Source organism: Hyperolius riggenbachi, chromosome 8 (assembly GCF_040937935.1).
Source record: "Hyperolius riggenbachi isolate aHypRig1 chromosome 8, aHypRig1.pri, whole genome shotgun sequence".
Taxonomy (NCBI): domain Eukaryota; kingdom Metazoa; phylum Chordata; class Amphibia; order Anura; family Hyperoliidae; genus Hyperolius; species Hyperolius riggenbachi.
In genome coordinates, this window is record NC_090653.1 from 152,159,402 (window position 1) to 152,173,276 (window position 13,875).

A 13,875-nucleotide genomic window follows, 5' to 3' on the forward strand; every position below is an offset into this window, starting at 1 on the left:
CCTTTACTGTTCAGTGAACCCAGCTCACTGCATATAACTACCAGTTGTGTTGAGTGAACCCACCTCACTGCATCTAACTACCTTTATTGTGGAGTGAACCCACCTCACTGCATCTAACTACCTTTATTGTTCAGTGAACCCAGCTCACTGCATCTAACTACCTTTATTGTTCAGTGAACCCAGCTCACTGCATATAACTATCTGTTGTGTTGAGTGAACACACCTCATTGCATATAACTACCTTTTGTGTTCAGTGAACTCACCTCACTGCATATAACTATCTGTTGTGTTGAGTGAACTCACCTCACTGCATATAACTACCTTTTGTGTTCAGTGAACCCACCTCACTGCATATAACTATCTGTTGTGTTGAGTGAACTCACCTCAGTGCATGTAACTACCTTTTGTGTTCAGTGAACTCACCTCACTGCATATAACTACCTTTGTTGAGTGAACTCACCTCAGTGCATATAACTACCTTTTGTGTTCAGTGAACTCACCTCACTGCATATAACTACATTTGTGTTGAGTGAACTCACCTCACTGCATATAACTACCTTTGTAGAGTGAACTCACCTGGGCTCGATTCACAAAGCGGTGCTAACCCAGTTAGAGACTTTAGGTGTGATAACCATTGCACCACGCTGGTGAAAAGCCAGTTTAGGCATGATAAGTATAGGTGTGATAAGCTTAGGTGTGATAAGTTTAGGCATGCTAAGTTTAGATAAGTGTAGATAGCGTGCAAAATCCCGCACGCAAAGCAGCGCCATTAAACTCTATGCAAAGTGCACCAGACTTTGCTAGCGCAAAACTTTTGATCAGCTGTGCACTACGGTGCTAATGCAGTTGGTGCTTAAACTTATCACACCTAAACTTATCAGGCCTAAACTTATCACACCTAAACTTATCACACCTAAACTGAGTTTAGGCGTGATAAAGGGCTTTTCACCAGCGTGCTAACTGTTAGCACCGCTTTGTGAATCAGGCCCACCTCTCTGCATATAACTACCTTTGTGTTGAATGAACTCACCTCAGTGCATATAACTACCTTTTGTGTTCAGTGAACTCACTTCACTGCATATAACTACCTTTGGTTTGAGTGAACCCAGCTCACTGCATAGACCTAGCATCCCCCCGAGATGGACAAAATGGACAAACCAGGTAGAGGAAAAGGTAGAGGCAGACCCAGAGGAAGGCCACCTGGCACCGGCAGGTCTGTGCGAGGTGGTGTTGCTGTGATTTTGTGCAGATCTGGCCCAAAGTACAGTGCTCAGAAGAAGGCATGTGCCATCACTTCCCAAAATTTTGAGGACGTGCTTGAGTATTTAACACAGAACACCTCATCTCCCGCAGCCACCAGCGCTACAGCAAGCACCACATCCACTGCATTTGACACTTCGCAGGAGTTATTTGGTGGTGGTGAAATCACTGATTCACAGCCACTGCTGCAACAACAAGAGGAAGGCACAGGTACACCATCTCATACGTCTGAGTCAGGTGGCGATAGTATGGACGTAACGTGTGAGGAGGGGGATGATGAAGCACCTGATGTTGGTGCAGTTGTGGAGGTGTCTGAGGAAAGCGAAGCTGGGCAGGAGGATTATGACGACGATTATACGGATGCCACGTATGTTCTCAGTAGAGGAGATGACCAGGGGGACAGTTCAGAGGGTGAGTCAGAGAGGAGTAGGAGGAGAAGAGTCCATGATAGAAGCAGAGGGAGCTCGTCCTCAGAAACAGCTGGGGGCAGTGTCTGGCGCCATGTATCACCAGCTATGGACAGGCAGCCAGCATGCCCTTCAAGGTCAGCTGCTGATGCCACCGTAGTGCCATTTCCACAGCAGGCTCAGCAGTTTGGAAATGTTTTAACGTGTGTACCTTAGATCGAAGCAAAGCCATCTGTTCTCTCTGCCTCCAAAAATTGAGCCATGGAAAGGCCAACACTCACGTAGGGACAAGTGCCTTACGAAGGCACCTGGAGAAAAGGCACAAACAGCAATGGGAAGAACACCTGAGGAAAAGCAGCACCCAAAAGACAAGCCACCCTCCTTCTCCTCTTCCTCCTTCAGGTGCATCGTCTTCATCCGCTTTCTCCCTTGCACCTTCACAACCACCCTCCTTCACACTGCCTCTGCACTTGAGCAGTAGCCAGGTGTCCGTGAAGGAAGTCTTTGAGCGGAAGAAGCCCATTTCTGCCAGTCACCCTCTTGCCCGGCGTCTGACAGCTGGCATGGCGGAACTATTAGCTCGCCAGCTATTACCATACAAGCTGGTGGAGTCAGAGGCTTTCCGTAAATTTGTGGCCATTGGGACACCGCAGTGGAAGATACCAGGCCGCAATTATTTTTCACAAAAGGCCATACCCAAACTGTACCGTGCAGTTGAGAGACAAGTGGTGTCATCTATTGCGAAGAGTGTTGGGTCAAGGGTCCACCTGACCAAGATGCCTGGTTTGCCAAGCACTGGTAGAGCTGCTACATTACATACACAGCCCATTGGGTCAACCTGGTGACCAATGACAGCAAGCAGGGAGTACATGGCTGCGCAGCGGAACAACTTGTGACTCCTCCACGTCTTGCAGGCAGGTCTCCTGCTACCTCCTCTCCTTCTCCTCCTGCTACATCCTCTTCGCTGTCATCCTCCTCCTCCTTGGCTGAGTGGCAGTTCAACTCTAGCGGTGCTGCCATCTCCTCCTCTCCAGCTATACAGCCCCATCTCCCTAGAGCCTACGCTGCATGTGAGGTACGACGGTGTCACGCCATTTTAGACATGTCTTGCCTCAAAGCGGAGAGTCACACTGGACCAGCTCTCCTGGCTGCTCTTAACAAAGAGGTGGAGCAATGGCTGACCCCGCACCAGCTGGAGATCGGCAACGAGGTGTGTGACAACGGCAGCAATCTCCTTTCCGCGTTGAATTTGGGAAAGCTGACATATATATCCTGCATGGCACATGTGCTGAATCTGGTCATGCAAAGATTTGTCTCAAAGTACCCAGGCTTAGAGGATGCCCTGAAGCAGGCCAGGAAGTTGTGTGAGCATTTCAGGCGGTCTTACACGGCCATGGCACGCTTTGCGGACATTCAGCGGAGAAACAACTTGCCGGTGAGACGCCTGATTTGCGACAGCCCGACTCGCTGGAATTCCACCCTGCTCATGTTCTCTTGCCTGCTAGACCAGGAGAAAGCCGTCACCCATTACAGTAGAAGGACACAATCTGGGAAGATGGGGATGTTGTGGCCCAACAACTGGACACTGATGCGAAATGCATGTAGGACCATGAAGCCGTTTGAGGAGGTGACCAACCTGGTGAGTCGCGCTGAAGGCACCAGCAGCGTCTTGATCCCCTACGCTTACTTCCTGGAGCGTGCCGTGCGCCGAGTGGTGGATGAAGCTGTGGAGGAGCGTGAACAGGAACAGTTACAGCAGGAGGAGTTGTGGGAGCGATTTTCATCCGAACCAGATGTTTCCTCGACACCTGCGGCAGCACAGAGGGGGGAGGAAGAGGAGGAGTCGTGTGGGGAAGGAGAGGAGTCAGACTCGGATGAGGATGAGGAAGGTGTTTCTGTGGAGGAAGAAGAGGCGGCAGAAGAACAACTGCAGCAGCCGTCACAGGGGGCTTCTGCTGCTCTACGTTCCCGTGGTATTGTTCGTGGCTGGGGGGAAGAAGAGGACTTGCGTGACGTCACTGAGGAAGAGCAAGAGGAGATGGAGAGTACGTCTGGATCCAGCTTTGTGCAGATGGCCTCTTTCATGTTGTCCAGCCTGATGAGGGAACCTATATATCAAAAAACTCAAGGGGAATGATCTGTACTGGGTGGCCACGCTACTAGACCCTCGGTACAGGCACAAAGTGGCGGACCTGTTACCAACTCAACACAAGGCGGAAAGGATGCAGCACTTGCAGAACAAGCTGTCAATGATGCTGTACAATGCTTTTAAGGGTGATGTGACAGTACAACGCAATAAAGGTACCAGTGGCAGTAATCCTCCTCCTCCCAAGTCCACGCAGGCAAGGACAGGACGCTCCAGCGATCTCGGGGTGATGTCGGACATGCGGACATTCTTTAGTCCAACGCCTCGCCGTAGCCCTTCTGGATCCACCCTCCACCAATGCCTGGACCGGCAGGTAGCCGACTACCTGGCCTTAAGTGTGGATGTAGACACTGCGAGCAGCGACGATGAACCCTTGGTCTACTGGGTGCGCAGGCTTGACCTGTGGCCAGAGCTGTCCCAATTTGCCATCCAACTTCTCTTTTGCCCTGCCACAAGCGTCCTGTCAGAAAGGACCTTCAGTGCAGCTGAAAGCATTGTCACTGAGAAGAGAAGTTGCTTAAGTCACAACAGTGTTCAGCGCCTCACCTTTATCAAAATGAATGAGGCATGGATCCCGGAGGGCTACTGCACGACCGAAGACTCAGTCAGTCCCCACACACAGCATCTCTGCCTGCAGGCCGCTTGACTGCCTTCTCCGCCACCACCAACAGGGTCCAGGACTCTATGCGGATTCCAGAATTTTTAAGGCCGCTGCTAGCAGCGGCCTCTATACTAATTTTTCTGGTGCGTGTACATGCCTGCTTAATTTTTCTGGCTGCACTGTGGGCGGCTGCAACAAATAAAAAAGGCATGTACATGTGCCCATCCCCCTTCATGATCATTACCTTGCCGTGGTGAAGGGGCTTGCGAATCACAATGAAGCAATGACCGCCGGCTATATGAGTGTCTCGGGTGGGGGTGGCACACCAAAGATAATAAGGTCGTTGTTTCATTGTGGTCAGACCAAATTTGATCAGCTGGACAGTCACTGTTCTGTCATTCAGCTACATCAGCCGGGCGACCATATGGGCTGTAAAGCCACCATCACCTGCACTCTCGTCATGGTGCGCACCAGTCCAGCACGGCCGTCACTACACGAACGGCTGTTTGCAGTCACTGCATACCTTTCACTGCATCTGTGACTGCACATTGTATTATACCTGGCAGTCAGTGCATAACTTGCACTTGAATGGATGGCAGACTTGCCCTCCATAACTGATTCCTGTTAAAGGATTTAAAGTTGATTCATTACAATTAGGGCCTCAAAAGTCCTCCTGAGTCCTGTATTGTTATTTTTGGTCACTACCTCGGGGTGGGCATGCCTGCTGCCCTCCTTGCCTGGATGTGTGGTGGTAGCCGTTTCTTAGGCTCCAACTCCGGAACGCAATCACACCAGGAAGGGTTCCCCCGCCATTACCCATGGTCAGTGGTCACAATGGCAGACTTGACCTCCATAACAGATTCTCGACGGAGACCAACCTGGTGAATCGCAGTGAAGGCACCATCATACTTGCCCTCCATAACTGATTCCCGTTAAAGGATTTAAAGTTGATTCATTACAATTAGGGCCTCAAACGTCCTCCTGAGTCCTGTATTGTTATTTTTGGTCACTACCTCGGGGCGGGCATGCCTGCTGCCCTCCTTGCCTGGATGTGTAGTGATAGCCGTTTTTTAGGCTGCAACTCCAGAACGCAATAGAAACCGGATTCCCCGGCCATTACCCGTGGTCAGTGGTCGCTAGTCACCATGGTACTGAGACTATAGTACCATCTACAGTTACACACATTTGAAAAAATGGCAAACTTGCCCTCCATAAAACATTCTTGGCAAATGCTTTCGACTTGGTTTGTCTTCCGCTGTGTCAATGGTCCATCTGACCACAGATGCCTGGTCTGCAAAGCACGGTCAGGGCAGGTACAGCATGGGTCTCAGCAAGCTCCCACTTCGGGCCGGAATCCAACCTTGATTCCCCGGCCATCACCCGTGGTGACAATGGCAGACTTGCCCTCCATAACTGATTCCTGTTAAAGGATTTAAAGTTGATTCATTACAATTAGGGCCTCAAACGTCCTCCTGAGTCCTGTATTGTTATTTTTGGTAACTACCTCGGGGCGGGCATGCCCGCTGCCCTCCTTGCCTGGATGTGTGGTGGTAGCCGTTTCTTAGGCTCCAACTCCGGAACGCAATAGAAACCGGTTTCCCCGGCTATTACCTGTGGTCAGTCACCATGGTACTGAGACTATAGTACCATGTACAGTTTCACACAATTAAAAAAAATGGCAAACTTGCCCTCCATAAAACATTCTTGGCAAATGCTTTCGACTTGGTTTGTCTTCCACTGGGTCAAGGGTCCATCTGACCACAGATGCCTGGTCTGCAAAGCACGGTCAGGGCAGGTACAGCATGGGTCTCAGCAGGCTCCCATATTTCAGGAGCGTCTTGTACATGACCTCCCCCAAATGGTGTCCTCCTGTGTCCTGCTGTCTGCCCCCCAGTGTCCTGCTGTCTGCCCCATGTGTCCTGCTGTCTGCCCCCATGTGTCCTGCTGTCTGCCCCCATGTGTCCTGCTGTCTGCCCCCATGTGTCCTGCTGTCTGCCCCCATGTTTCCTGATGTCTGCCCCCAGTGTAATGCTGTCTGCCCCCATGTGCCTGCTGTCTGCCTCCATGTGCCTGCCCCCATGTGACTGCTGTCTGCCCCCAGCTGTCTGCCCCCATGTGCCTGCTGTCTGCCCCCATGTGTATGCCCCCATGTGCCTGCTGTCTGCCCCCAGGTTTCTGTCCCCCATGTGTCTGTCTGCCCCCCGTGTTTCTGCCCCCGTGTGTCATCGCCGGGTCCCCCCTGCTTGCCCCCCTCCTCGTGTCCCCCCTGTGTTCTCGCCGGGTCCCCCTCTAATTGAGAAGCGGCAGCTGCTTACCTCCTCCATCTTGCCCGCGGCGATTGAAGACATCCGGCTTCTGTGGGCGGCTTCCTCTAGTGCCGGCTTGTAATGACGTGTCATCGATGACGTGTCATCGATTAGGGGGGCCCGAGCACACACAGGGGGGACACGAGGAGGGGGGCAAGCAAGGAGGGGGAGGAGATGGCCACAGCAGGACGCACAGACAGGGAATCCCCGACAGCGGGTCGCGGTTCGTATCGGCGGGCGTTCGTAAGTCGGGGATTCCCTGCCTTTGCCATATAAGACGCAGGGACTTTTTCTCCCCATTTTTTGGGGAGAAAAAGTGCGTCTTATACGGCTAAAAGTACGGTAGTTTTTTCAAACATTTTCGATCATTTCCCTAACTTTCAGTATCCTATAAACTAAGTGGCAAGAGGTTGAAACTAACTGAAAGCTATTAAATAGATTGGTTAAAGTGGACCCAAATTAAAAATACAAGATTTCAGAAATAACATCTATTTTCTAAATTATAATAATAAATAGCAGCCTTTTTTCAGCTGCATGATGAAAAATATAAAATATTTTACATTTATTGGTAGAACCCCTCCCTTTCTTTCATATTGCCGGGACAGAATCCGGCAAACTGGTGGAGTAGGTGGTGTCTGGCAAAGGAGGAATTGCTAATGGCTGCCACCTGTATAACCCTAGTTGAGAAAAGAGAAGGGTGAAAAGTATGCACTGAAATGCTCATAGGCTTGAAGGAGTGTTATTTATCTTTGTATGTTACTGAGTGATGCAACTAAATATTTAGAATTAAAAAAATGTTTAGTTTGGGTCTGCTTTAAACCCACTATACACTATCAGATGGGCTTCAGATCAGGTAAATGATTGATATCTGACTAATACTGATTGTTCACCTATCATTCCCAGTACCATCATTCACCACTTGATATTTTAATCATCTGATGGAATGTCAGTCTGACTGCTGCCATTGGAAGCTCTGTGATGTTTGATAGTGTACAAAGCCTTAGGAAAGGTCACTCGAGTGTCATGTTTGCCCTCTCCCCTTCATGCTCTCCCCCTGGTGATCTAAAGGGGCCCATACACCTAACGATTTTGCCGCCGATATACAGCAGATTTGATCACTGTGATCGAATCTGCTGTGAAATCGTTGCGTAAACGCTGACAGATCGATCGATTTCCTCCAAAATCAATCGTTCCCATCGATTCCCGTCGATCCGTCCGTGCAGAAGATTTTGCTCAATCGCCAGCGGGTGGGATGTGCGTCGATAGCGGTGTTCGAATGCCCGACGACCGACGCTAGTTGCAATACATTACCTGTTCCGCCGGCGCATGTCTCTGCTCTCTCCGCTGTCTTCTTCTCCGCGCTGGGCTCCGAGTCCAGCTGGCTTCATTGAACTTCCTCTCCCAGCAGGAAGTTTAAACAGTAGAGCGCCCTCTACTCAGGGCCGAGGCAGAGGCTGGAGAGGCTCCAGCCTCAGGGTGCAGTGTAGGAGGGGGTGCACAACTCACTCAGCTATCATTCCCAATTGTGTTTGAAGCAGAAAGAAATAAGAAAAGGGGATACATGACAGTGGCTGCAAGCCAGATAACTAGAGATTAAGGTGTTGGGGAGGTTGGGGGCCCTGGGGCACTTTTTAGTCTAATAGCAATCAGTGTGTGATGGCTGGGGTGGGAGGGATGGAGGGGCGCACTTTGCTGTCTCAGCCTTGGGTGCTGAAGGACCTTGCCCCAGCTCTGCCTCTACTGTTTAAACTTCCCCAGACAGGAAGCTGGAGCTCTGGAGCCGAGCGTGGAGAAGAAGACAATGGAGACCAGGGAACTCGCGCAGGCCGGATCGGGTAATGTATGGGGGGGGGGTGCATGGCGGCAGCGGCATCTTCACAGATGGTGAATCAATTTCATGCTGAAATCGATTCACAATCTGTTTGTAGTAAAGGCAGCCATACCATGATCAGATTCGATCAGAGAGGGATCTATCTGTTGGTCGATCTGATAACAAATCGACCAGTGTATGGCTACCTTAACAAAGGACAGCTTTTACCAATCAACATACAATCTGTATTGCAATTGCTGTATCAATCAAATGTGCCCTAGTTTTTGTAGAGTTTTGTTAGATTCAATGTTGTTATCAAGTCTAAAGTCTGAACTATTAAAAACAATTTGCAGTGCATGGTAGGCTTAAGGAGTGCTTTTATGCTATGAAGTCATCAGATTGCAGTTTGCGTGACCTGTGTAGCAGTATTTTAATGACTTTTTTTTTTTTTCTGATGCACTTGCATTTTAAGTGATCCCATAGTAAAAAATAAACTTATGAGATGTGGAATTGTATGTGAAGTACAGGTGATACAGTAAATAGAACAGGAATGGTATAGAAAAGAGTTACATATTTTTATTTTCAGTTTTATAGTTTTACTAGCTGAGGGCCCAGGGTTTCCCGGGTATGTATTTGGCTGGTATTTGCTCTGCTCACTTTTTCTAACCCTAACTCACAATTACTCAATTACCTAGCTTTGCGGTCTTTGGCGTCAATAATTTGCATTGAAATGAAACAAATCTAATTGGCTGTGGCTCCACCCCCTTTTCTGAATTTGAACCCCAGTCACCCAATGACCATCTGTACCAGGTTTGAGGCTTGTACCATTAACAGTGCGAGAATGGCAGCAATTAAATATTCCCCTTGAAAAGCAATAGGTGAATTTTAATTGGCTTTTGTAGGCTCCACCCACTTTTCTGAATATTAACACCAGTCACCCCGTGACCAACTGTGCAAAGTTTGATTACCCTACCATTAACAGTGTAAGAATAGCTGCAGTTTACGTTTTCCCAGTGAAATTTGTATTTGTCTCTGCCCACTGATGACCCAGCGTTTCCCAGGTATGTATTTGGCTGGAGTTGGCTGCACCCACTTTTTCTAACCCTAACACACAATTACTGAATGACCAAGTTGGTGAGCTTTGCAGTCTTTGGCATCAATAATTTGCATTGAAATGAAACAAATCTGATTGTGGCTCCACCCCATTTCTGAATTTGAACCCTAGTCACCCAATGACCAACTGTACCAGGTTTGAGGCTTGTGCCATTAACAGTGCAAGAATAGCAGCAATGAAATATTCCCCTTGAAAATCAATAGGTAAATTGTGATTGGCTTTTGTAGGCTCCACCCACTTTTCTGAATATTAATCCCAGTCACGCAGTGACCAACTGTGCAAAGTTGAGAAGCCTACCATTAACAGTGTAAGAATGGCTGCAGTTTGCATTTTCCCAATGAAATTTGTATTTGTCTCCAACCACGTTTTGGTTATGGGGATAAAAAGTATCCTATATGTTATTCCAGGTAATGTACTATGGGTGTGCTAAATTTCATTCAAATCCGTTCAGCCATTGTTGCATGATTGAGTAACAAACATTCAAACATCCAAAATTTCACATTTATAATATTAGTAAGATTTTTAAGATTACACCAGACTGTCACAGTTGCAATTTAGATTCCACACTCTGCCTTTTATGCTGAAAATGAAGCAGAGGTGATGACCCTTTGAACTTTCCTGCAGTAAATCATTAAAGTGGTGTACCTAGGGAATTTGACATCTGGTGCTGATTATTTACAGACCATGTCATTTTTTGATGGAAGGGTTGACGGGTTGGGGCACCGAGCATGTCGCTGAAAATTTTAGGATTTTTTGGGAAAAGGAGTCGTCAGGATGAGCTAACCGTTATGGAACTCTGGATGTCAGTGCTATATAAATACACAATAACAATATGGTAGGACATTAGACTATGACTATGGTACGATTAAATTGTGAGTACCTCTGAGGACAGTCAGAAAAGGAGGACATACGAAAGCTGGGGATGCAAAGGAGAAGGGGGGATAAAGAAGTAGAAGCACAAGACAGAGAGCCTGGTGGGAGAGGAGAAATGGCAGGAAGACCTCTCACCAGGACTGCAGACATCACCAGTGTTTTTTGGCAGGTACATGCTGTTAAAAGAAGCCACTCAAATCTGAAAAGAGGAAAAGGTCATGGGGAAGACAGCAGGGTGGGAGCAGGAGCTGGGAAAAGAGATAAGATTACCTGCAATCAAGCTAATCTAAATTGCCTGAAGCTTGCTTCTCTGCTCACTATAGAAGTAGGCTGTCAGCACCTGTATTGTTATACAGGTGCTTCTGAAACAGCAGACTTCCCTGCATTATTGATGAATTACTCTGATTAGGGCAATGCAGAGGGTCCTTAAGCGGAGTGTGCTTAAATTTAAACAGTGGACCTGCCCCCCCCCCCCCCCCCAGCCCCCTTGCCCTGCAGTGGCTAGTGACCTCGGCTCTTCAGCTGTCCCAAACTATCCCAGAGTCCCTCCACTTGACACACACATTCAGTCACAGAAGCGCTGGCTGCATTCACTGGTGTGGAGTTAGTCAAACTTGTCACCGGTGGCTGCATGGTTCCCCCTCCTTGTTTCTGGCTAGGAGGGTATTGGTTGTCATGTGGTTGCTGAATGCAGATGCTGGCTGCCATATGGGTTCTGGGTGTGGGTACAGGGATCTGGCTGTGGGTGGGTATTGAGTGTCATGCATGTGTTGATTACAGGTACTTAACCACTAGAGGACTGCAGGGCTAAACCCCCCTAGTGACCAGGCCATTTTTAGCTACATTGGCCACTGCAGCTTTAAGGCCAAGCTGCAGGGCCGCACAACTCAGCTCACAAGTGATCCCCCCCCCCTTTTCTCCCCACCAACAGAGCTCTCGGTTGGTGGGGTCTGATCGCTCCCCCCATGTTTATTTTTTTTTAAATAAATATTATTGTTTGTTTGTTTTTCTAAAATCCCCTGTTTCTTTAAGTTTATTCCCTCCCTCCCTCCCCACAGCCGGCCAATTATGGCGATCGGCTGTCATAGGCTTCTGCCTATGAGAGCCGATCGCTCTCTTGTCCCCCATGGGGACAGCCGTGTCACACGGCTATCCCCAGTGCAGCGCTGCTGCTCATCGCAGCGCTGCACCAAGTAAATAGACGGCGTAATCGCCGGCTAACAGTCTCCCGAGCGGCAATAGCCGCTCGGAGACCGAAGGCGGGGCGGAGCTCCGCCCTCCGAGCATGAGATGCGCGCGCACCATGCGCACGATCTCATGCTAAACAGAGCCCCAGGACTTTACGCCAATTGGCGTTAGGCGGTCCTGGGGCTGCCGCCGCGGCCACGCCTACTGGCGTGACTCAGGCGGCAGAAGGTTAAAGAGTAAAGAATAATTCTCGCTTCAGAGCTCATAGTTAGCAGGGGCACGTGGCTAAACGGGGGTCCCTTCACCCCCAACCCCCCCCCCCTGCAAAATCAATGACCAAATCGGTCGTAGATTTTGCTGCTCCTAGAGGCAGGGCTAACGGCTGCAGCCCTGCCTCCAGTCGCGTCTATCAGCGGCGCATCGCCGCCTCTCCCCCGCCCCTCTCAGCGAAGGAAGACTGAGAGGGGCAGGGGGAGAGGCGGAGATATGCGCTGACAGACGCGCGTGGGGCAGGGCTGCGGCGGTTTGCCCTGCCTCAATCCGGAAGAGATCCCCCTCTGCTTGGAGGGGATTTCGGGGGGTCAGGGACCCTCGTTTAGCCACGTGATAGCGGCGGTTTAGCAGGGGCACACATGCCCTTGCTAACTATGAGCTCTGAAGCGAGATTTATTCTCGCTTCAGAGTCTCTTTAATGCCATGTGAGATCTGGGTGCAAGTACTGGATGTCATGTGGGGTGAGGGGCTTTCATCTGGGTGAGCAGGGCTTACCGTGGCTGGGGGAGGGGCTTCATTTTTGCAGCCAAAGGGGCCTTTTTATGGGAATTTTAAAAAAAGGGGGTGCTTGGGCACCCAGAGCACCCTCCTCTGCATGTGCCTGACTCTGATAAAGATAAATAATCAATAGTCCAGAGCACTCTGGTATTACAGCAGCCAGTGCACATGGCTACTAATGACAGGCAACTTCTCAAGCACTAAACACATCCTGCCACCTCTCCCTGCTAATGTCCCAGCTGCAGCACAGCAATCATTCTCTCTACTCACCCTTTATGCTCTGCAAATTAACTCACTGCAGGCTAACTGTAGAGAGCGAGGACACACATTGCCCACGGGACAGGAAGGGGTAGGGGTGCTATATTTAGTGCAGGAAGTAGTACAGTTCCTTGCACTGCCTGCTATTTTCCCGAATGTTGCCCAAACTATGAAAAAAGGTCCCAGGTGGAAGAACACAGTGGCTGACCAACACAGCGGCACCCCTAGCCATGGCTACACCCGGTGCTGTGAGCACCTGCAGCCCTTTTGTAGGTACACCACTGAATCCTTATATCCCTCAGAGAGAACAGTCTATTTACTTTTCAGGAAACAAACTGAATTCGACAAGTTGTTTGACAAGCTTAGACAAACTCTTTTGCATAGATAATTCAAACTTTTAACTCTTGATTTAGTGAAAAATGGAAAGGGGCTTCAAAAAATGTCTCAGTAGGGCTAGTACTTTATGTGTATATGTTTATTTCATCATGTCACGTCAGTTCAGGTATGCTTTAAGTATGTGAGGCAAATACTGATGGGTGTACTTACTTTTTCCACATATGTAATTTGCACTTATGTTTACTTAATTTACACAGAGTAAACTGTGTGAGAGTAGTGGCATGACATCTCCTTCATCTATCATTGGAATGGCACAGAGCAGTGGGAGGAACAGGATAGGAACAGCTGTAATAGTGAGTAGTATCCTTAATAACCTCTGTCACAGGCTGCTGAATAAACACAGAACAATGATATCATTCACTGTAAATGTACTGTAATAAGCATTTTCTCAACATACGATACTTATGAATAATATCTAAATAACACTACAGTATATTATATGTTTAATAGCACATGAAACATTTGAGCTGCTGTGATTTCTGTATAAATTGTATTGCTTTCTTATTATACTTCTAGGTTTGTTTAAAAGCCCATTTAAACTCCTCATCAAATAAGCCATGTTCTGAAATCAATCTCAAACTGTAGCAAATGAAGAGAAAGATCCGCACCACCTTCAGAAAAGCTTAGTCTGTGTTTTATTGGAAAAAAAACATACAAATTTAAAAAGAACTTTGCGGCAGGACAGTCCACTGTTTCGGGCTCCTGCCCATCTTCATGCTGCCTAGTTCTGAAGTAACATACAAAA

At 48.7% G+C, this 13,875-nt stretch overlaps 1 protein-coding gene across 1 annotated transcript in view; it reads left to right on the forward strand.

Moving 5' to 3' along the window:
- ARHGEF9 (Cdc42 guanine nucleotide exchange factor 9) overlaps positions 1–13,396 on the forward strand; it is a 662,656-nt gene extending 649,260 nt beyond the window's left edge. The window contains exon 14 of the mRNA XM_068247542.1: positions 13,328–13,396. Coding sequence (XP_068103643.1) covers positions 13,328–13,332 — 5 coding nt within the window. The 3' untranslated portion in view covers positions 13,333–13,396. The remainder of the gene's footprint in view (positions 1–13,327) is intronic.
- The last annotated feature ends 479 nt before the right edge of the window (positions 13,397–13,875 follow it).